The 24,133-nt window shown below is 36.5% G+C and overlaps 1 protein-coding gene and 1 gene segment (V, D, J or C); both read left to right on the top strand.

The window, feature by feature from the left end:
• The first annotated feature begins 1,078 nt into the window (after positions 1-1,078).
• Positions 1,079-1,500, top strand: LOC137787146 (Ig heavy chain V region 5A-like). The segment is given in 2 exon segments: positions 1,079-1,118; positions 1,196-1,500. Coding segments are annotated over 2 exon segments (345 nt in total).
• An 831-nt stretch (positions 1,501-2,331) lies between these two features.
• Positions 2,332-22,741, top strand: LOC137787144 (immunoglobulin gamma-1 heavy chain-like). The gene is made up of 7 exons (XM_068579426.1): positions 2,332-2,380; positions 2,463-2,765; positions 18,224-18,280; positions 19,415-19,714; positions 21,293-21,637; positions 21,751-22,065; positions 22,231-22,741. Exons 1-7 carry the CDS (start codon positions 2,332-2,334, stop codon positions 22,620-22,622), a joined length of 1,761 nt encoding a protein of 586 aa, XP_068435527.1. The 3' UTR covers positions 22,623-22,741.
• Positions 22,742-24,133: the final 1,392 nt, after the last annotated feature.

The following is a 24,133-nucleotide window of genomic DNA, read 5'->3' as shown; positions in this document are numbered from 1 at the left end:
AGGACAGTGGACACACAGTTCAACATGATGGACTGTAGGACAGGACTGCTGCTTCTAGCTATCTGCTTTGCAGGTGGAGACTTTCTCTGATCTTTGTCTTTCAGAGCTTTTTGTTGTGTCACCACCTTATTTCACATGTTGTATTCTCTTGACAGGTGTTGATGGTCAGACTCTGACACAATCTGAATCAGTGGTTAAAAGACCTGGAGAATCCCACAGATTGACCTGTACAGCCTCTGGTCTTGACTTTGCCAGCTACTATATGGCCTGGGTCAGACAGGCTCCTGGAAAAGGACTGGAGTGGGTTGCTACTATCAGTGATAGCAGTGGCAGCAAGTACTACTCTCAGTCAGTTCAAGGCCGGTTCACCATCTCCAGAGACAACAGCAGAGAGCAGCTGTATCTGCAGATGAACAGTCTGAAGACGGAAGATTCTGCTGTTTATTATTGTGCTCGACAGCCACAGTGACTGGAGCCAGTTGAGCAGCTGTACAAAATCCTACAAGTGACTCATTCATATTGGCACAGTATAGAATAAGCATGAATTATTATTATTTATATTATATGCATCATTTCTTTTAAATTATTTTTTCATGATATGGTTTCCTTTACAAACATTCATACACATTCCTAAAAAATATTATTAACCAATATTAAACTCGACAAACAGAATAAAGATAACTTGTTGATAAAAGAGTCAAAGACAGCATAACAATCTAGTTAAATAAACTTCTGCACAAACTTATACATTTCTAAAAGTATTATATTCTTATCTAATTCAAAATAATAAAACAATCAAATGTTTAAGTACCACTGTTGTATGACTGTTGTTAAAGTTACATTGCATGAATAAATTAAAATTTAAATATCAAATGTAAAGCAGAGGTGATTTTCAGGCATGAAAACTATGTTTTAACTTTGTTGATATATTAACACTGAACAGACTCTTCTATTGGCTGCAGTGTGTTGATGCTTCATATATTTGATTACATGCAAACTCAGTGACCTTCCTGGTTGCTCAGCTATAAAAACATCACATCAGTCTGAACTTCACATCTCTTCAGTTTCAACATCAGCCATGTTCTCCGTAGCTCTGCTGCTGCTGTTGGCAGCTGGATGTGAGTCTCTCTGGATTCATCAAAGTCAACTTACTGCTTCAAGTACATTTTGTTAAAAACATTTCCTTTATTAACAGGTGTGAAGTGTGAACAGTTGACACAGCCAGCCTCTGTGACCGTGCAGCCAGGTCAACGTCTGACCATCACCTGTCAGGTCTCTTATGCTCTCAGCAGCTACTACACAGCGTGGATCAGACAGCCTGCAGGGAAAGGACTGGAGTGGATTGGAAGTAAATTCACTGGAGCTTCATACTACAAAGAGTCACTGAAGAACAAGTTCAGTATCGACTTAGACGCTTCCAGCAAAACAGTGACTCTAAACGGACAGAACGTGCAGCCTGAAGACACTGCTGTGTATTACTGTGCCAGAGACACACAATAACACAAACCATCAGTAGAGCTGAACAAAAACCTCTCAGCGCATGAACACTTGTAACATGAAGCCACCAGAGGAGGAGCCCTCACACCACTCATGATGTTAACACCAGCTCACTGTCACATTAAACACAATCATAATTTAGCAATACAGTGAAAGAAATATAACATGGATTGTGATAATATACAATAATTATTAGAATTTTAACCTGCAAAAGTACTTTCATATATCCACATAAGATCTATATTTTACTGTAAGCTAATAAGTAAATATGTATTCTCCTTTTGATCTTACATCACTCAGTTATAGAAAGGATGGAGTTCTCTCAGTTGTTAGAGTGAAGAAGAACAGAACATAATAATAAAGGTGAAATGTACACAATCTAAAATATGCTAAAAACATCAGTGAATTGTATCAGAGTGAGATGATAATGAATACATGTTCATAAAGCCAGTAGATGTTGGTGATCAGAACGAAACTGTAGATAATTAATATTATTTTGAATGCTCTTATGTGCTGCTCATTATGCTTAAAGTGACTATTGAGTAACTTTTCTACCAAGATGAACTTTAAATGAACGAATGTGGATAAACCTTAATGGATGTACGTATAATCAGAATAATATGGATGTAGTGTTACTGATGATGAACATTGTCAGACAAATATTCACCAGCAGACTTGGAGGACTGACTCTCAGACATTAATTCCACAGTTTTATGAAATAATCCAGTCGTCTCCTCCCTGTGAGGAGGAGTCAATGCAAAACTCAGATGTCTTCCAGCTCTACTTATCTGACTGCAGAGAGGAGGAGAGAGGACAGTGGACACACAGTTCAACATGATGGACTGTAGGACAGGACTGCTGCTTCTAGCTATCTGCTTTGCAGGTGGAGACTTTCTCTGATCTTTATCTTTCAGAGCTTTTTGTTGTGTCACCACCTTATTTCACATGTTGTATTCTCTTGACAGGTGTTGATGGTCAGACTCTGACACAATCTGAATCAGTGGTTAAAAGACCTGGAGAATCCCACAGATTGACCTGTACAGCCTCTGGTCTTGACTTTGCCAGCTATTGGATGGCCTGGGTCAGACAGGCTCCTGGAAAAGGACTGGAGTGGGTGGCGAGTATCGAGTATGACAGTGCCCGCATCTACTACTCTCAGTCAGTTCAAGGCCGGTTCACCATCTCCAGAGACAACAGCAGAGAGCAGCTGTATCTGCAGATGAACAGTCTGAAGACGGAAGATTCTGCTGTTTATTATTGTGCTCGAGAGCCACAGTGACTGGAGCCGGTTGAGCAGCTGTACAAAATCCTACAAGTGACTCATTCATATTGGCACAGTATAGAATAAGCATGAATTATTATTATTCATATTATATACATCATTTCTTTTATATTTATTTTTTATCATGTGGTTTCCTTTACATACATTCACACACATTCCTAAAAAATATTATTAAATATTGTTTTTAGCCAGTCCCTTTCTCTCTCTGCACCTCTGGGACAACACCGGAAACTTTTTAGAAACTGTCAGAACTTCAAACAAACTTCCTGTAAGAAAGAGACACATTTTCCCCTGTTTATTATGATTGATTTTTTTTTTTCAATCTGCAGAAACATATCTATCGTCCTTCCGTTTAAACTCAAAAAAGCAAATGCAGTCAAACATTAAACATTTTGTCTGCAACACACGTATTAGTAATGACGTGATGTACATGGTATTTTATGATATTGTAGAAACAATCCAGCGCTTCTTAAAGCCTTTTATAAATACAGTTAAAGGTTACAGACTACCTCTACCTTCCTACAAGAATATTATGAGGATAATAAATGTGCAACAACAAGAAACAATAGGCAGAATAAATAAAGTTAAAATATTGTGTATCACAAATGTTCAATAAATCCGAATATTTAACTTATCTCAAAATCTTTTGGCCATGAAAATCGAGTAGTTAATAACTTGTATGACGACAGTCTTACGTGAAGCAGTGTTTGGTTTACATTGTAATCTTACATAGATGTGTATTATTGCCAGCATGTGTACTTTTTCTTACACAGTGTTTGTTGGTATATTGTTGGTCACCTGGTCACCAGCAGAGTGAAGGTCAACAATAAACGTTGACAAAGTCACAACAAAGCTGCAGGACGTCTCCATCAACGCTGCACCGGGACAAACAATGGTCCCTCGTATTTCTGACCATCTTCACGCTCCCTTATGTATTGGTCTCCTCAAATTTAGACATTAACCATTGTTTATGTTTTAATTTGAATTCATCAATTTTCAACAACATTAGCAAATGTCAGTAATTAAATTGTTGATAGTTATTTTTAATTTTAAATGTTCAGATTAATATATATATATATATATATATATATATATATATATATATATATATATATATATATATATATATATATATATATATAGATATAGATATAGAGATAGAGATATAGATATAGATATATATACCTAAAACATGCCATGGTGTATTAATGAAAATTAAATTAAACATTTAAAACAATGAGACACTGAATATAATATATGTAAAATGACATCCTTTAATATAGTTTTGTTTTATTCTTACCCACTGCAATGCTCCAACACATCTGCAGTGCCGGACACTGCTGGTTTTTGTAGGAGTGTTCATCACAGTGATATATGGGCTGGGGTGGGCTGGGCACAGTGATATAGAGCCATACAAAAACATAAGAGCAAAAACTTTACACTTTGCCATTGTCATGATGATAAAATAAACAGAACAGAACATTTCTCCTTGGAATATGAAGTAACTACAGCGTTTATCATTTTAATCAGGAGATTTGTAATTAAACTTGATTAATAAGTAGATTAAAGTCACCGTTAGTGCACAGACGTTAAAGTCATCTTCCAGTAAACTAACTAACTAACTAACTAACTCACAACTGATTAAGAATCAGCGAAGAAATAGTAAACGAAGAGGATACAAACATGTCATCATTCTGATAAAGATTTCTGTGTATTTTAGTCACTTAATGAGGTTTTTATGCATTTTTCTAGTGCGTCACGTTTTTGTTCAAGCAGTGAGTGGAGCTGCAGCACTGTGATGCTTTTGACTACTGGGGAAAGGGGACAGCAGTCACAGTATCGTCAGGTAAGTCACATTTAACGTTATATTTTGAGTGAAAAGTACATTTGTATTATTTAATTGTGATTATTAATGATTAGAGAAGTTGATCTCACAGTCGTATAGCTTTACATTGATGTTGGACAAACTAGAAAGCAGAGCAGGCGGATGTGTGTAACGCGGCTGTTTCTTAGAAAGCATTTTAAAATGCATAACCAGTTAATGATGCACTGTAGTTACGGCTTATGAATTATTATCCAATGCATTTTCAATTACTATTTTGTACTATTAATTATACTGTTTGACATTTTTGAACTAGTTCTATATAATATTTACATCTATATTGACTTGTTCCTTCAAAATGGTTTATGAAATGCTCAAATCCATAAACAATGATCTGCATTTTAATTATTTACTGATAAACGTCAGGTTTTTTTTGTTGTAACGATAATCAAAAGCATTTTTAATATTATACCTAACGTATTCAGTCTTAAATAAATGAATAGGCTGTATTAAGAATAGGTTGCAGTCATTGAATAATATAAAAAGTATGGCATAATATTTCATAACAATTAGCTCTGTAGTTATATTACATATTCCGTTATTTAAATGATTGTTTATTTTATATCGTCTTTTAACAGCAAACACTTTGGGTCCCACCAACTCTTTTTTCCTTTAATCTGTTGCGACTGAAGATAAATAGTTGAGTTGTAAACAACTTCTATCTAAAGAGTATCGGACCAATGCAAGACATGGCAATTATTTAAAATTGATTAATAATGTTACAAAACAGTGCAGTAATACATACAAGTGCCATTGTAGAAACTCATATCTAGTATGTCCTTATATATGTGCTAAACAGATATGCAGAAATATGCAGGAAATTATATATAGAGAAGTATTATTTATCAAAATATCCTTTGGGCAGATTTTTCTGTCTTCAGCTTCATCACACAATAATGTGCAGTATTTTCGATAATGCACTTCTAGACAAGCAATTAATCAGCTGTGTATATTTATTCAACCTCTATTAGAATAACATGTTTTGACACTTCCACAGAAACGACGTCTGCATCACCAACTGTGTTCCCTTTGGTTATGTGCCAAACTGACAATGCACAAACAATAACCGTTGGTTGTCTTGCACACGACTTCTACCCAAAGAGTCTTTCTTTCCAGTGGACCAATGCCATAGGGTCTCCATTGACTTCTTCTGTGCAATATCCTGCAATACAGAAAAACAACAGATATACGGAAGTCAGTTTGCTCCAAGTATCAACGTCTGACTGGAATTCAAGGAAGTCTTTCAGTTGTTCTGTGACTCATCCTGCTGGCTCAAAAAGCGTGACATTGCAAACAAGTATGTTTATTTTGCTTTACTCTGAGAGTACACACGCATCATCATGGTAATCTTATTTTATTCAGCAAATGTTCTGTCATTATTTCAGTTTCTTATATTTAACCTAATCTGTTTGGTATTTTATACATATTAACAAATTATTACAGTCTGATCTCTATTTCTGCTCTTCCCCCCTCATGCTTAGAGCCCCTCTGTCCCCCAATGTCAGTTGCTCCGATCACAGTGGAACTGCAGCAACCAAATCCCAAAGAGATTTTCTTGAACGACCAGGCAATGTTCAAATGTATATTTACTGGACAGATCAATCGAGATGACATTACTTTCACTTGGAAAATTGATGGAGAAATTGCGCATGACAAGATCCCCGGAGAGAATTCCGAAGAAAATTCCAAAATCAGCAACTTCATCCTCAATCTCACTGAGTGGCAGAGAGTCAGCAGCGTGAGCTGTTCGGCCGGTAGTGCCGACATGACACCAGTTATTAAAACTCTGATTATCCCCAAAGGAGGTATGCTTTACGAAGTGATGGAGACTGATTAGTAGAATCGTAACATGCAAATCTGTTTGGGGACAATTTCCACACACAATTCTGTCATGTAGCAAATGCAAAACTTCAATATGAATCTCTCGGTAAACAGAGTTTCTCTTTCAGATGGAAAGAAGCCAAAAGTAACTATCCACGTCCTCCCAGAGCAACACATCGGCACGGACCAGTCAAATGAGGTCACTCTGGTGTGTCTGGTCTCTGGTCTCTCTCCTGATCTGCAGTATTACTACATCGCCTGGTTAGAAGAAGATGGACAAAATTCCAGCAACTATACCGATGGCGTTAACTTCCTCCATCAGGACACCAAACTCAACTATAAGAAAGTTATAAGTGTTTACACCACCACCAAGAACAAGTGGGACAAGGCCATTATGTTCTCCTGCAACGTCTGGGATGCTCGAAACAAGGATCTACTGAAATTCGATAACGTGTCGAACGCCCAAAAGTTCTCAAAAGAACGTAAGACAGGGTAGATTCAGCTTTAAATGTGGCATTTTGTGCTCATGTGATGTCATGTCTGCGTGTACTCTGTCATGTAAAAAGTATTGTCAGTTGTCAATTCGACAATTTACTTTTGTTTGATGTCATATTGTGTTTTAATCTGTGTTTGTCACATTGTCTGACAGCTTGATAAGTGTGCTGACTGTTTCAAATAAATGTTGCATCTAAACATCGCTTTTGTAACATGTCAATCAATATTTCAAAACAAACATATGAGTTTTCAGTGATACGTAGTTTACTGCACTGATCCGCTGTTCAGATGGATGGACGTCCGCACGGCATATGATGATATGATGGAAGTGAATAACACTGAAACTGATTCCAGTTCATGAGTCCTATTTCAGAGAGAAAAGGGCATCTGCATGTTAACTTAATAAAACACCTTTGTTAACATAGACACAGACACAGACACACACAGACACACACAGACACACAGACACACACACACACACACACACACACACACACACACACACACACACCTAACCTGCCTATACCTTCCTCTTCTTAGGTGGTATTCCAGATCTGCCTCTTGCTCTGAGCTGCACAGATGATGCCAATGAGGAGGATGAGTACAGCAGCCTGTGGTCCACAACCTCCTCCTTCATATTCCTCTTCATATCCTCTCTCCTTTATTGCATGATAGTCAGCCTGGTCAAGGTAAACGTGCAGGTGTTCTCTGCATTTCAGCTGCATGAAGACTTGAGACTAAATTAGATATGTTACAAGATGCGTAAATTCACTGACAATTAGCTGTAGTTATATGTTATAAAATAAAGCCCAGTCATGTAAATAAAAAAATGCCACACATAAAGGAAATAACATTTTGACCCAGTGATTTAAATAGTTTATCTGTGGGTGCGACAGCTTCTTCCCATCTTCACAAACACAAATGTGTAAGAAGATGAGAAGACTCTAAATTGCCCAGATTTGAATGTGAATGTTAGTTTAGTCCACATGATCCTGAAAAGGTAGACCATTGTAATGCAAGTGATTGCAACCATCAGCCCTAATGAAGTTAAACAAAAATAAACTACAAATATGTAATTGATTATCAGCAATATCTGATAAGTGAATTTGACATCAAATAATTCTTTCTAACTTTCGATTGCTCGATCTGAAAATTACAAACACTTTATTTTACAGGTGTTGCACCTTCAGTGAACAGTTCATGTTTACTCAAAGTGTACATAAATATATATTATACGCATGTCCAAGCAACAGCAGAGTGACGAGACTCACTAGCACATTTGTTGGTTTATATGTTTTAAATGCTACAACATACTACATAAAAAAAGCCATCTTTAAGTGCAGTTATTATAATTATTACAGAAAAGACTTGCCCTGCAGAAAATGGGTTGACAAAGCTGTTCTGTAGTGAAGACAAAGAGATCAGATGAGTGTCAATTCTCCAGCTGCGGGAATCTAGATTTAAGTAATTAGTCCACTGTTTAATAATCTGTATTTGAGCAGTCAATGTAATATAAAATAATATGTGTTTTTTATTTGTTTGTTTTTTTCCAGATGAAGAGACCATAAGAGGATTCGGATGCAAACCAGGTCTTCATTTGTTTTTTGGACTTTTATATCTAGTTTTAAAAACATTTACATCAGCGATTTGCACAAAATGAATGATCGTTATACTTCTTAATAATGTAGATGAATAGATTTCCCTGCAATGGCTACAGTTGTTACATTATGAATAGAGAAGTTATTGATTACTTTTCTTAAAGTTTTTTAGTGTTTAAAAGGTTGCTAATGTATTATTACTTTTCATATACATATCAAATTGCACTGTACATGAGATGGATCTATTCTGTATGCGCTTTCATATATAAATCTGAACTTTTCACATTTGAGCATTATGTTGATCATATTTTCTTTCCTCTTTAATTCAATCAATATTTACCATAACGACTGCCACATAATCAAATAATTTAAAGAGAGGTAGAATATGAGCGATAGTGTGCTTGTGAAAAACGTCAAATGCTTTTGAGGATTTTGTCGAAACACTTGGCTAATGGAAGAACATTATAAAATAACACCACATCCTGTCAGCATTCCCAAAACTTCTGTTAACAGTTAAGCTCTGAAGGTCCGTCAGTTTCCTGGCATTTCTAAACATTTCATCTCTAGAGTCACTTCACCCTCTTTCTGCCCCTGGGGGACCACACCTGCAGAAGTGAAACCTTGTGGAAACTGTCAGCGCCACAAATAAACTTCCTCGAAACAAGAGACCCACCTTTCACTGCATATATACTTGCATATCATCAACAATCCGGACATGAAGTGGCCAACATGCATTCTGCAGACACGTCACCGACAAAGGCAACGCACAACATCTGTGAAATACCATGTAGTAGCAGGATGGGTTGACAGAGATATCAAATAAAACAGCTTGAACTACTTGGGGCTGATAGATGACCAACTTCTTCTAAACGTATTCATTCTTTATAGTTATTTATTAGGTTAATTCTCTGTTAATAATTAAACATGTCATAGCTTTCAGCTGAAAACTTTCAACGGCCGTAAACATGTTTCAAAATGTGAGCTTGTTGAAGTGCTGGAGGGACCGGATGTGTTCAGGACCGCTGGTTAACAGAAGTCAGATGAGGGAAGACTGCCATCTTGTGAAGAGATTGTGTAAGCACAGGGAAAGGATGTGATTGAGAGCACGTCACACATCCACTATATCTCTGTGCTTCTATTATGTTACAAACTTACGATAAATACAAATATTATATATATAGAGAGGGCGAACTTTTGCAACAAAAAAAAAAAGATACAACTTTTTGTTCTCTTCTATTTATAAAACAATACCTCTTTCTCCTTTTGTAAACCTATTCAGTGGGAAAAGTTCTGTTTTCCTGACTAAGTAAAAAACAACATGCGGGTGTGCTGAGGTTTTGGTAGGTGCTGGTGTCACAGTGGTTACTGCGAGCTGGAGTTATGGCACAGTGTGACACACCATCACAAAAACAGACACTCGTCTGTCTGCTTAACACAATGTCACAGTTGTATAACTCATAATGTAGTTAACGAAAGACTTTCATCATCGACACATGTTATGGATAAAATATGCCATTGAACAAGGGTAATAATAACAACAGAAAAATGTATATGCTACGGTCATTATCCCTCAAAAACAGACACGTTTTACGTGAGGTTTTTGCATGGTGATGTTGCATTGTGTACTGGGATGGCCACAGTGATTCACACTGTGACAAAAACCTCTAAAGAGCTGCAAAGGTCTGGACTCTATAAATGAAAGATGCATTTAAACACTAGTAGGAAGCTGTTGCTTCAATGAAATATACAGTGAGGCAAAGCAACTGAAATTCTCATTATGCAGAATTTTTCTATTTAATTAATTGACAGGGCAGTGTTTGTATATTGTAGCACGCAAGACATGATATGCCTGGAAAAAATATTATGCATCATCTGTCGGAGCCTTTTTTCTTTGTTTTATCCTTCAAATGACCTGGATGTCATTTATCCATTTTTTCCGATACAATGTATATAAATGTATAAATGTATTTGTTTAATTCCTCTAAAGTTGTCACTCCTAAATGGATTAATAAAAAACCTTTGCAGAGTGGATTCCTTCCACATGGTTAGACATTTAAAAAACTCCTCTTGTTTAGGGTAAAAGCATGTTTTTGTGTGCCATGACAGCCAGTGGGCAGGGTGTAGTTTTTGTCTTGAGGTGCATCACAGTGCAGTATAACAACCACAGTGATGCATCGCGTGACAAAAACCTGCGTGCTGAGAAAGAGACGTAGCGCTCATACGATAAACAAGTAGGGGAGCCAAGTGTCCAACAAAACTTTTCATGAAAAGCAGAGATGGAGAAATATTGACCATAATATGATCTTTCACAAATGGATATATCAGGTAACAGGGGCTGAAAAAAACAATAACGGTTCAATACAAAAAGCTAAACATGGACCGTATCAGGTTTTTGTAGGAGCATGTGGCACTGTGTATGGAATAGTGGCTACCACAGTGATATGTGGTAATACAAAAACCTGCCCAAAAGTCACTGTGTCGCAAAAAAAGGTAACACCAGATGATTTCACAAAATCATTAGACCCTGAAGAAAAGGTAACGTCTATGGACGAGTGCAGATAAATTACATTTTTGTAGTAAATAGTTAACATTAAATCTAGGCCTTTACATTACTCAAATGAGTTAACATTAGCATTACTTGTTCAACTAATATGAAAAACATGACATTTAACTAAAGTACAGGAGCAGCATTAGTGTTTTAAGATAGCCAGCGTCCTAGTTGGAGTTTTTGAAAGGCCTCCTTCTGCTAAGAAAGAAAAGCTTTGAAAGGCGCTGACACAGGAAACAAGTCAGAAGGCGAGACAGCTTTCTGCTGCCTGTGTGCAGCTCTTGTGAGGAAAAACAGACAATAATGCAAAATTACACAAAAGGATTGTGTTTGGATATCATGAGCTCGAAAGTGACGGCTCCCTGAGCAGAAGAGGGTTCATGTACATATTCACAAAGAAAAAAAAACAAAAGCAACAAATATAGGACTAAAAGGGTATCATTTAAAATACAATTGAGCAAAAGTACTTTTTTTTAAATGAAAGATACTGAGATATAGTAAATCCTGATTCGGTGTAAAAGGAGTACATCATTCTGACCATGCGTGTTTCATGATTGTCCCTGCTGAGTACAAAAACAGCTAACTTATGGTTTTTGTATGAGCATGTGGCACAGTGTACATGGGGGAACCCACAGTGATGTAGAGTACTACAAAAACCTGGCCTGGACAAACAGCACAAAGTCACTGTGAAGGGGATCCGATAGCTTTTAAAACTCTGAAGAAAGGTCATATTATATTCAGTGGACTGGTGGAAGGATACATTATTTTTTTCAGTTTTAGCCTGAACATCACAGCACCTCAGAAAAAGATGTTTTGTCAGCTTTTGTATCAAAAAGGATAATATATTTCACTTACTGAAAAAAAGGACTACTTGTCATGAAGTACCCAATTGCCACCAATCTTTTTAACACATTATATGTATTTAGACTCATATAAATATAAAAACAATATGATAAATTAGTTTAACAAGATAGCCAGCGTGCAGGGTGGAGTTTTTGTATGGAGTTCTATCACAGTGCAATATTGGAACCACAGTGATACTTCATGTGACAAAAACCTCCTTCCACCAAGAAGGAAACACTGTGAATGAGGCTGATGCAGATGGATGACGGGGGCCCAGCTGTTAAACAGCTGATAGGGTCCATGACTCTTCTGACAGTGACCCACACTGTGTCTCTGGCTGCAGAGCAGCGGCTGAGAGTGAAATATTAGCTGTTAGCCGTCCCCAACAATCAAAACAAAAAAACTGTTTTGGGCTGGTTAGGAGCAGTGAGTCATCAGCTGACAGTCAATGTCAGTATAAACAGGCAACATAATGTGTTTTGAGAAACTGTGCATCGTCTCAACCACGCGAGGTCCTTGACATTAAAGATTATGCAGTTTGCTGCAGCGGCAAGATTCGCTGTGGACAGACACAGAGGTTCACAGTCACTCACAGACACACACACACACACACACACACACACACACACACAAACATGCAAGCAAATGCATGATTGTCCTGGCAGAGATAATAAAAACAATAATGGATATTTATTATTTTGCACTGCAGCTTCCTTTCACATGATTAGACCTTAACATTTATTGTCAAACCAATATATAAAAACACACTATAGATAATCATTAATAACATCATTTGTGTGTTGCCGTAGCTAGTGTGCAGGGTGGAGTTTTTGTATGGAGTTTTAACACAGTGCAGTATATAGCGGGGTATGGCAGCACAGTGATATATCATGTGACAAAAACCTCCTTCCACTGAGAAGGAAACGCTGCGTTTGGTGCCGATTCAGAAAGTGAGACTGATTTCTATTGCCTGTACACATCCGAGCAAACTCTACTGAGGAAAAATAAACATATTTGAATACTGAAAATAATTGAATATCATGAACTTAAAAAAAAGATTCCACAAGAGATCAGGTTAATATTCTCAAAAACAATTAGGTCATTTAAAATACATTTGGAAAAATAACAAATAAAATAGATCAAAAGTGGGATGTTGCTCAATGATTTCATAGTTTTATTAACTGAACTGAAACTGAAGTGACTGAAATATCGTGCAGTCCTGCTGAGTACAAATAGCACGTCATTCTGACCATGTCAGGCGAAGGTTTTTGTTCCTGTATCTCGCACTGTGTACTACGGGAGTGGCCACATTGATATATGGCAATACAAAAACCTGTCCTGCACTGAGGCACACAGCCACAGCACCTCAGAAAAGATGTTTTGTCAGCTTTTGTATCAACAAGGATAGTATATTTCACTTACTGACAAAAGGACTTGTCATGAAGTACCCAATTGCCACCCATCTTTTTAACACATTATATGTATATAGACTCATATAAATATAAAAACAATATGATAAATTAGTTTAACAAGATAGCCAGCGTGCAGGGTGGAGTTTTTGTATGGAGTTTTAACACAGTGCAATATGGGAACCACAGTGATACTTCATGTGACAAAAACCTCCTTCCACCAAGAAGGAAACACTGTGAATGAGGCTGATGCAGATGGATGATGGGGGCCCAGCTGTTAAACAGCTGATAGGGTCCATGACTCTTCTGACAGTGACCCACACTGTGTCTCTGGCTGCAGAGCAGCGGCTGAGAGTGAAATATTAGCTGTTAGCCGTCCCCAACAATCAAAACGAAACTGTTTTGGGCTGGTTAGGAGCAGTGAGTCATCAGCTGACAGTCAATGTCAGTATAAACTGACACTGAGAAGGAAACGCTGTGTTTGGTGCCGATTCAGAAAGTGAGACGGATTTCTATTGCCTGTACCCATCCGAGCAAACTCTACTGAGGAAAAATAAACATATTTAAATACTGAAAGTAATCGAATATCATGAAGTTAAAAAAAAAGATTCCACAAGAGATCAGGTTAATATTCACAATAACAATCAGCAATAATTAGGTCATTTAAAATACATTTGGTAAAAGGACAAATAAAATAGATCAAAAGTGGGATGTTGTTCAATGATTTCATAGTTTTATTAACTGAACTGAAACTGAAGTGACTGAAATATCGTGCAGTCCTGCTGAGTACAAATAGCACGTCATTCTGACCATGTCAGGCGAAGGTTTTTGTTCCTGTATCTCGCACTGTGTATATTCGGGGGGCACATTGATATATGGCAATACAAAAACCTGTCCTGCACTGAGACACACAGTACCTGTGCCTCAAGAAAAGAGGCCATACAAACCAAACAAACCAGGCCATTTCCCAAACTTATTAGACACTCAATAAATGTAATATCCAATGGAATAGTGGACAGAGAAATGTTGTTTTTCGTGGAAACTTCAGAAAAGCTTTTTTTTTCATACTATACAAACAGTCAGGTGTCTCATTCACAACAAGTAGATGCCATTAGTCCATAGTTGTACTGCACAATGTATTGCAATAACAATATATATGCTTTTGTCTCATTTTGTCATGATCTTATTTGTGAAGCTTTGTCATTGAGGCACAGTGTCAGGGAGTTTCCCCAAATCATAAGCCTGAAGAAATTATGTTAAGTGGACTAGTGGAAAATTTAATTTATGGGGAATTGCATGTTTTTTAGTTTTACCCATTATTCTGATAAATAATCATAAAAACACAGTTTTGTGACTTTGATGTCAGGAAAATTTAAATAAATAAAGTATGTTTTAAATGTGATTTATTGGGCAATATATAGCAATATATGTTAAGGATTTGCTACCCAAACTTTTATAAGTACATATATACTAACACGTATCGTTAAATTAATACAGTTAGACTTTAATAAGAGATGCTATCAAAAGAGAAATGAAAATGTCTGCACATTTTGAGCTGTGGTTATCAACATCCATACTGGATAATATTTATGTAACACAGAGGAAACAATCTTCACAACAGGTGCTTCCACATCCCGTTAACAAACTGAAACGTTCGACTAAGAGCTTTTAGGCTCAGACAGCAGCACTGATAATAGCCTTTAAAAATACATTACACAAAGTAATGCTGGAGAAAAGGATTTGTATGTTTTCAACATGAAATTAATGAGTCAATTCTAATTGTAGCGTTTGTTCACACCACATCTCAGAATGAACCAATACCATTGAGTAAAAACAATTTAAAATGAATATCATTATATGCTAAAAAGTATACTGTTCATCAGGTAACCAGAAGAGCTTGAAAATAATAGATAAAAGGTATATGAATAGATATAACTCTCATCCTAAACAAAAGTAGAAAATGAACTGCACAACATAATTTAACATCAGAAAACATAACCAAATAATCCTGTAAACGTTAATGTTGGCTTGACAGCATCAGTTCAGGATACATGTCCCAACATTTTATGAAAAAAAAGTTTTTGAATAAAGAAAATGATTTTAAGATTTCAATATTAAACGCTCCATTTAAAAAAATGTAAAGATAAAAAGCGCATAGCAGCTTTGGCTACCATACTTTCATGGCATAATAACATCACTTTTTCATCATCTTTTGAGATTGCATTTCATTCCAACAATAACTTTTTTTTGCACATCTTTTCATATGACAATAGACTTCTAATTTGTTGTGACCAATAAAGCAGAGCGTACTGTTGTGTATGGCTGTGTCTTCAGGGCCATGTTACCGCTATAGTTTCACAAGCGTGTCGGAAAGCTACGGTGGCCTTCAGGTCAAATAGCTGAAGGCTCTCACTGGAGCCAGTGTTTGGTTCGTCCGCTCAGGACTACTGTAGAAGAAACGTGGTGCAACACTATTTAGCATTAGCAAAGCATGAGTAAACACTTAATTAATATTTTTTTCGCTTTAGATGGACACACAAAATACTTAACGAACGACTAGTAACTACCTTAATCATGAATTGCACTACTGTCCCAACCATGCTCTTAGGTCACGACACAGACGGGAGACACACAGGGTTTTAAACAGGAACAAACATTTATTAGATTACACACTGCAGGGTGCTAACACGACAGGGTGCGGGCTGAAGGGAGATTTCCAGCAGCCCATGAGCACACCGTTGGTGAAACACTCGTAACACCAGCTGCGTTTAAGATGGCGAGTATCATGCTGCAGCTGCTGAAGATAAGTTATCCCAAATTCCTCTTTCAAATGACACTATCAGCAGCAGAACAAACGACATGAGCGCTGACATCTTGGCTCAAGTTGTTGCAGATCTGATTTCAAGCCCGGCAAAATTCAGCCTCCAACTCGATGAGCCCACCAACGTTTCCAATCTAAGCCAGCTTGTATTCGTACGCGATATGAAAGATGGCATGATTAAGGAAGATTTTTTATTTTGTAAGTCTCTCACAACAACAACCAAATGCAGTCGATGTGAAGAAACTTGTGAATGACTTCTGATGAGACAAACATCTTTAGCGGAATATGATTTCTGCAATTTGTTCGGCCGGAGCTCCAGCTATGCTGGGACGACATTGTGGTTTTGCCTCCAAAACTGGCAGAAGTATTAAAAATTGGAGTTGAATGTGTGAACTACGTGCAAAATAGTGCCATGAAGCCCCGCATCTTCAAAGAGGAAAGAAATGGGCTCTGAATTCGAGGTACTTCTGTACCATTCTAACTTTCGGTTGGTTATCCCGGGGAAAGGTGCTGAATTGTGGTTTTTGCCATGCGTGTGGAATTAGCCCTGTTTTTGCGAGAGTACCAACAATGTCACGCAGATTGCTTCAAAAATCATGATTTTATTCTTATTTCGGTGTACATGGGCGATATTTTCAATGCTCTCAATCATCTCAATCGACAGATGCAGGCCCGTGGAGTCAACATCATCGACGTTGAAGAAACCCGAAAGCGTTTTTAAAAAAAAGCTACCTTTATCGAAACAACGAAGAAATACATACCTGTGTTTTAAAGGACTCATATTTTATTTTTCCAATTACGAAGGGTTCGGTGAATGCACTAATGAAGCTTGTAAGGTTCAGTCCTTCCAATAAGGTTAAGAACCACTTTGTTAAGAAATGTTAACTTTCATAGTTGTGTTCTATACATTAACACGTAGGGAATTAATCCCAGAGCATATGAAATGTTCAGCACTAAAATATGCTAAAGGTTTGTAGGCTAGTTAATAGGGTTAAGAGTAATTCAATAGAATCAAGTCCATGCAGCAGGAACTGGAGCTAATGGGGGGTCTGGTACAGAGGAAGTGTTCACTAACTGTTGGCAACTCACACTTCAGTTTATATAACCGAGACCACAGGAAAAAAGCACATCTCAAGGGATGTGGTTTATAAATAGGACAGCGGGAACTGCTTTGCCAGAACAATATTTGCTTTCTCTGGTTTAAATTACACTGTTAGTATTTGTATTAGAAGCACGTTGTAATAAATCACTGTGACAGCTACTTTGACTACTGGGGGAAAGGAACACAAGTCACAGTGACTTCTGGTGAGTAACAATCTAATACACTTTGAGTGAAGAAAATTCCATATTTGTTCTGTTTTATTATAAAATGTATGTTGATTTAACTGCCTTTAAACTTGGATGCAATAGACATAGGAAGAATAGTAACAGCAAATGGGATAGCTAATTTCCAGGTAAATGGTAGGTATATCCACCAGTTTACTGAATACGTATTAGATGATATAAGCTGTTTAATATGTTTGTACTAAAGAGCTACTTTCTGGGGGGAAAGAACATTGATGACCATCTCAGGTAAACAGGTAAAATACGCTTTATGTGTCTTCATATTGATCGCACTGTGTAATATACCATATTTAGATCTGAGTGGCATCAACAATACGTTTAAATGCTGGATATGTTGATATATTAATTACTGGGGAAAAGGAACGATGGTTACAGTCACATCAGGTAAGTAACTCTTATTGTTCTTTCTCTAACGTAGACATTTAGATTCATTAACAGTAATGGTATTTTTCCAAGAAATTGTCTTTTCTCTTCTGTCCTTTCTGGGACGAAATCCGTTGTAAATTGGTCGAATCAATTTAAACTTTGGTGGTGAAAATCATGTTTAGTTCCCACTTCTGCATCCATAAATACACAAGTCAGGGTAAATATGTCCGAGGGTGGATTGTCATGAGATTGCCAACCATGGAAAGTGTAGATATCTGGGAACAGCTTTTTGTATGCAGTGGTGAATCATTTGTTCAACTGTGACTACGCCTTTGACTACTGGGGAAAAGGCACCATGGTCACCGTCACCTCAGGTATGGAATCTTCATATTTCTGATTAGATCATTAAATTCCTGATCCCGTTATTTAATTATTTATTATTATTTTCATGTTGGTTTAAAACTGTTTAGTTCCGTTGGAACGCTATCAACAACTGCATGTTATAGTTTGATTTGAACTGTTGCCACAACCAGACTTTAAGCCGTAGGTAATGGGATATTAAAGTCATGCGTTTTTGTGAGAAGTGTGAATTGAATCTCTTAACTGTGACTACTGGGCTATGGACTACTGGGGAAAAGGCACTATGGTAACGGTGTCATCAGGTAAGATTTGTTGCATTGAAAAACAACGTCAGGGTATGTTTAAGTGTATATTTAACTTCTTAACATGTCAATTCTCACTTCAAAAGTAAAGTGTTTTAATACAATACATCTTCTGTAAAAAGTCGTAAAGCAATATTTTCAGTGTCGGACAGAATGGAGGATATTTTCCCCTCGTAGACTTTGCTTTTATTTCTATATTATATTTTTAGTTTAGAAATTAATTTGATTACATAGTGGGACTAATTCAATTTAAAGGCTGACTTTTGCGCTCGCTATTAGATGTAGCCTTTTCATAGTACCAGCTGAGTAGATTCAGCACTGTGCTACTACGATGCTTTTGACTATTGGGGAAAGGGTACAACAGTAACTGTTACATCAGGTAAGAATACTCTTTAATTTCATACATAACTGCTGAATTTGACAAAATATTGTGTTTAACAATATGACAGCCATCAAGAATGCCATCATGGTCGTTTGTAAATTTGAACTTACTGAACGCGTCTTCTATTCCTTCGATCTAAAACAATATACTATTGAGTATTGTCACAGTTGTGTATTTAAAGTAATTTACAGAATAACGTGAATAAAATACCACAAATAATCTTGTTGAGGTAGGTTGAACTTGGTGCAAAACAAAAATCTAAATGTGTCATATGGAAACATAGCGGTCCGCATATCGAGAGAACATCATGTTCAGTAGCAACAAGACTGCGCCTTGTTACATTATTGACTCAATCAACTGAATTGTCTTCTCTCTGTTTTCACTAATACTTGGTGAAAATGCATGTAATCTTGAATTATTATTATGTTTTAAGTATAATTGCACATTTGTTTTTCCTTTCTTAGCCGATTCAACCAAACCAAGTGTGTTTCCTCTGATGCAATGTGGTGCTGGGACTGGAGACGCAGTCACTCTGGGCTGCTTGGCCACCGGCTTCTCACCCTCCTCACTGACCTTTGCATGGAACAAAGTAGGTGGGGCGGCCTTGACCGACTTCATACAGTACCCTCCAGTACAAAAGAACAACTATTATACGCGAATCAGTCAAGTCCGAGTGAGCAGACAGGACTGGGCCGCGAAGAACACTTTCCGATGTGCCGTGACACATGCAGCGGGAAATGGAGAGGTCACTTTCGAAAAGAAAGGTAAGACTTATGCTACATCATATTTAAATGCCTTTTTAGGAGATAATTTGGAATATATATATATATATATATATATATATATATATATATATATATATATATATATATATATATATATATATATATATATATAAAAAACAAATGTTTTTTAATTCAATTTATAAATAACAAAAAATGTTTTAAATTTGGTAATTACTGAATTTGGAATGTAGTTATTATATATATATATATATATATATATATATATATATATATATATATATATATATATATATATATATATAAACTAATCTAGTTAATAATAACTAGATTAGTTTATATAATAACTAATCTAGTTATTATATATATAATAACTAGATTATATATATGTTATATATATATTAACATATTCTATAATTGCAACCATTTTTAATTTTTTGATTAATTAAATTTATATATTACAAAAAATAATAATATTTTGGTAATTACTGATAAATGATATACTTAATCTACTTAATTGGGTTACTATTGCCAGTAAATTGAGGCGGAGTACTGTACAAAGCAGAATGTCCTCAGTGAAAGAACGTTTTAGGTTTTACAATGCAGTGAACAAAGTACTACAAAGCCACTTCCAGTCACATCTGATTCAGACAAGAATAATAATATAATCACAAATTGCTGCTCATTTTTATATAAGAAAATGTGATGTCCTTATTAAAAATAGAAACTTCACTAATTTTAGTTATAACATTTTTTGTTGCTATACTAATTTAACAATAATTATCCTTTTATAATACTATTAATGCAATAAATACAGATGTTTGTAACAAAACACAAGAGACAAAACGGGAACTGAATTAAATTTGTGGAAACAAAAAAATGTTATACTAACAATAATTAATTAAGTCAATTGTAAATAGCTAAAGCATTATAAGTCTCTAAGTTGATCTTTTGTGCATTTTCCTGAGAAATGTTATGAGAGGAGCCTGTCATTTGAAAGGAACATGCACAGAGAAGAGCATGAAGACAAAATGTTTCTAAATGAAATAGCTTGATCTGTACATCAATATGTTTAATTTCATAAGAGGGACAAACCAAAGAGTGAGGTGGAACAAGAAGGCTGACGCTCTGCTGCTGATCTTTGTTAAACATTCTTTGCTTGTATACTGTCTGTCCCCTGCACCCGCAATGTGATCTGCTTCTTTCCGTCTATCTGCATAATCCGAGTTCTTCTTGACGTCAGTCTGACGCCACTTCCACTGCTTGTTGATTATTAACATTACATCTGTGTTTGCTTGCCAAAGCAGTCAATGTATATGCAGAAGCAAGCATTAAAGCTCTGCTGTTCTATTATGGATTTTTTTTTACTATAAAATCTTATTTTTATTTGTTTAATCCACGCAATTTAGTCAGAATTACACTAAGTGTTAATCTGATGAGCGTAATCACAATTTGCATGTGTGTAATTGGCACAGAATCGTACAAAAAAAGCATAGTCTATAGTAATTTTATGTTTTTTTAACATTGCTTCTGCATATATATATAAATTAATCCATGCTTCTGCATACATATATATTTGTGTATATCTTTGTTTTTCAGTGGTGGTTCATAAGATGCCAACTCTTAAAGTTGTGGCCTTCCCTGAAGAGAAAAACGAGGCTTCCTTCTCCTGCGTTGCCAAAGATTTTTCACCAAAAGATTTTAAGATCAAATGGCTGGAAAATGACAAGGAAATCACCGAAAAAATATATGAAATCCAAACAATTACTCCTAAGGAAAGAAAGGATGAGAATGGAACTACACTGTACAGTGCAGCAAGTTTTCTCACACTGCCACCCTATAAGGGGACTGGCACCAAGATGACATGCAGGTTTGAGGGACAAGGTGAAACACTTCCAACATTCACAAGTGCATCTGTGTCTTTCAAAGAGACAATTTCACCTGGTGAGTAAATTCCTCCTTTTTCTTTTACAAAAAAATATGTTAATGTGATTGCATTGTCTGACTATTGCTGCTATTTCTATTCAATAATTCTTCACTAATTCCTTACTTGGCAGGGGTGGGATGTCCTAAAGCAGATGTGGAGGTAAAGATTGAAGGCCCCACAATGGAGGACATGTTTTTATTCAAAAAAGGAACTCTGATGTGTATTGTCAATGTAAACGAACAATCTACCTATAATATTTCGTGGGAGAACCAGAATGCAGAGACAATATTTGGAACCTCAAAATCCTTCCCTCGCGCTGACGGTGTAATAAGTGTTCCACTTGAGATAAATTATGAGGAATGGAGCCAGGGGACGACGTTCGACTGCGTTGTTGAAAATGCCAATTGGCCTGAACCACTGAGGACATCCTACGAAAGGACTGTTGGTAAGAAAATTAACCAGCAAACTGTTCATGAAACTCTGTTTTTAATTCTCTTTAATCCTCTCATTATGCCATCAAACATGTTATGAGTGTATTTTGTAACAGAGATCTTCTCCAGTTGTGATTTATCTGTGGAAAGGAGCTCTAAATGTTCTCTTACACTTGCAGGAGGACAGACTCAACGGCCTTCAGTGTTTATGCTACCTCCGCTAGAACAGACTAGAACAAGAATGGTGACCCTGACTTGCTTTGTGAAAGACTTCTACCCTCAAGACATTTTTGTGTCTTGGCTTGTTGATGACGAAAAAGCAGACTCAAAATACGAGTTCCATACCACAGACCCTGTAGAAACCAGTGGATCATATTCTGCTTATGGCCAGTTATCTCTCACCCTTGACGATTGGCAAAACAGTGACAAGGTGTTTAGCTGTGTAGTTCACCACGAGGCGGTGACTAACGCAACTAACGGTATTATCAGGTCCGTTGCGTACAAAATATTTGAAAAAAGCAACCTTGTCAACGTAAACATGAACATCCCGGAAACCTGCAAGGTCCAGTAGATGTTACTATGTGTCGCTGTGTCTTCTGTTGTTTGATGTTTGTTGCTTGTGATATGACATTGTGATTGTCTTTTTATTGCTTATCAAAAATCTAAATAAAAAAAGCTCTTTGCAACTCAGTTGATGTATGTCGCATGCTGTTCAAGTCTTTATTCAACACATATTTTGTGCTATATGTTTATCGTGTCACAGTGCTATCCTAATGCAACACAAATTAGGTGTAGCTATTACCGCGTTTGATAACCTATCGCACTTGCCACATTATATATTTGTTCATTGTTATTTGTAGTCGGTGCATTGTTTGTGTGACTTGTCTTTGTGTATGTGTTTCCTCTACTGGGTCTTGCACCCCGTTCACAAGTAATGTGACTGTTTGAGGTCGATCTCCAGCTCTCTGGTCTTGCCATCAAATGATTAATCGATTAGTTCACAAGCCAAGTCCTGCCTGCCACACCATTGATGGAGACTTTCAAAAGCAATTCAGGATCATTGTAGCGTGACTCAAACCAACATAATCAACATTTTACACAGACATGTAAAACAATTGGGCCTTATGGAACACTAATACATTAACAAGACGTATGCCAATATGATTCTTTTAATTTGTCTATTTTAGACTTTGACCAAACTGATTGATTTACTGACAAGATCCACTCTGACGTGTGAGGTGTTAACATAAAGTAGCCTTCTGAAAATATAATTTGGTCTATAATTTGGTCATTTGTCTCATGAGCTACTAGCTGCGTTTGTCAAAAGTGTTAACTGAATCATTATTGTACAGTATATCCAGACTTCTACCAATGGAAAAGTGGAATAGAGGCAGATGAAGATAACATGGGAAGCACAGCCCTCACCTTCATCCTTCTCTTCATCATCACTCTGCTGTTCACCATTGGAACCACTGCCTTCAAGGTAATGAGGAGTTTTTCTGTTAGAGTTGTAAACAGATTTCAATTTTACCAGAAAGAGGCAACTGAGTCAATAGTTGTACGTATTCAAACAACACAGGTGTGTTGACAGAAAACTGCTCGAACATGAAGAGTGACCAAAGGTTCATACAGGGTATCGACGTGATGATAGTAATTTACAGTAAATAACGTTTGACCACATATTGTTGCTGTGATATGTACTTTATTTCATGTGGCAATCTCAAAGATTTTCATTTAAATAAATGTATTTTAAGTCACTATTGCCGAAGGCAGTAACACAATGGGGACTGAGTCTATGGCCCACTGAAGAAAGTATTGTAATAGTTATATATTTGCAATATACATGCTACGTCAATGTTTTACTCTATTCAATACACAGAAAATGGAGTACACATTTCTGAAAACATGACGCTTTGCCACTTTAACACTGACCAATAACAAAAATTACTATATTTTACATATTGTATTTGTATGCAACAAAAGCTAAACTATCAATGAATAATAATACATGCATGTCAAGGGGATGCACACAATAACAGCAGTACTTGTGCAATTCAATGCTTTGCAATATTATAAACTAAA

The sequence above is a fragment of the Clinocottus analis genome, unplaced genomic scaffold, assembly GCF_023055335.1.
Source record: "Clinocottus analis isolate CAN_PGR_092001 unplaced genomic scaffold, fCliAna1.0.p SCAF_16, whole genome shotgun sequence".
Lineage (NCBI taxonomy): Eukaryota > Metazoa > Chordata > Actinopteri > Perciformes > Cottidae > Clinocottus > Clinocottus analis.
The sequence above is the reverse complement of the archived record's forward strand: the minus strand, read 5'-3'. Positions and strand labels throughout refer to the sequence as shown.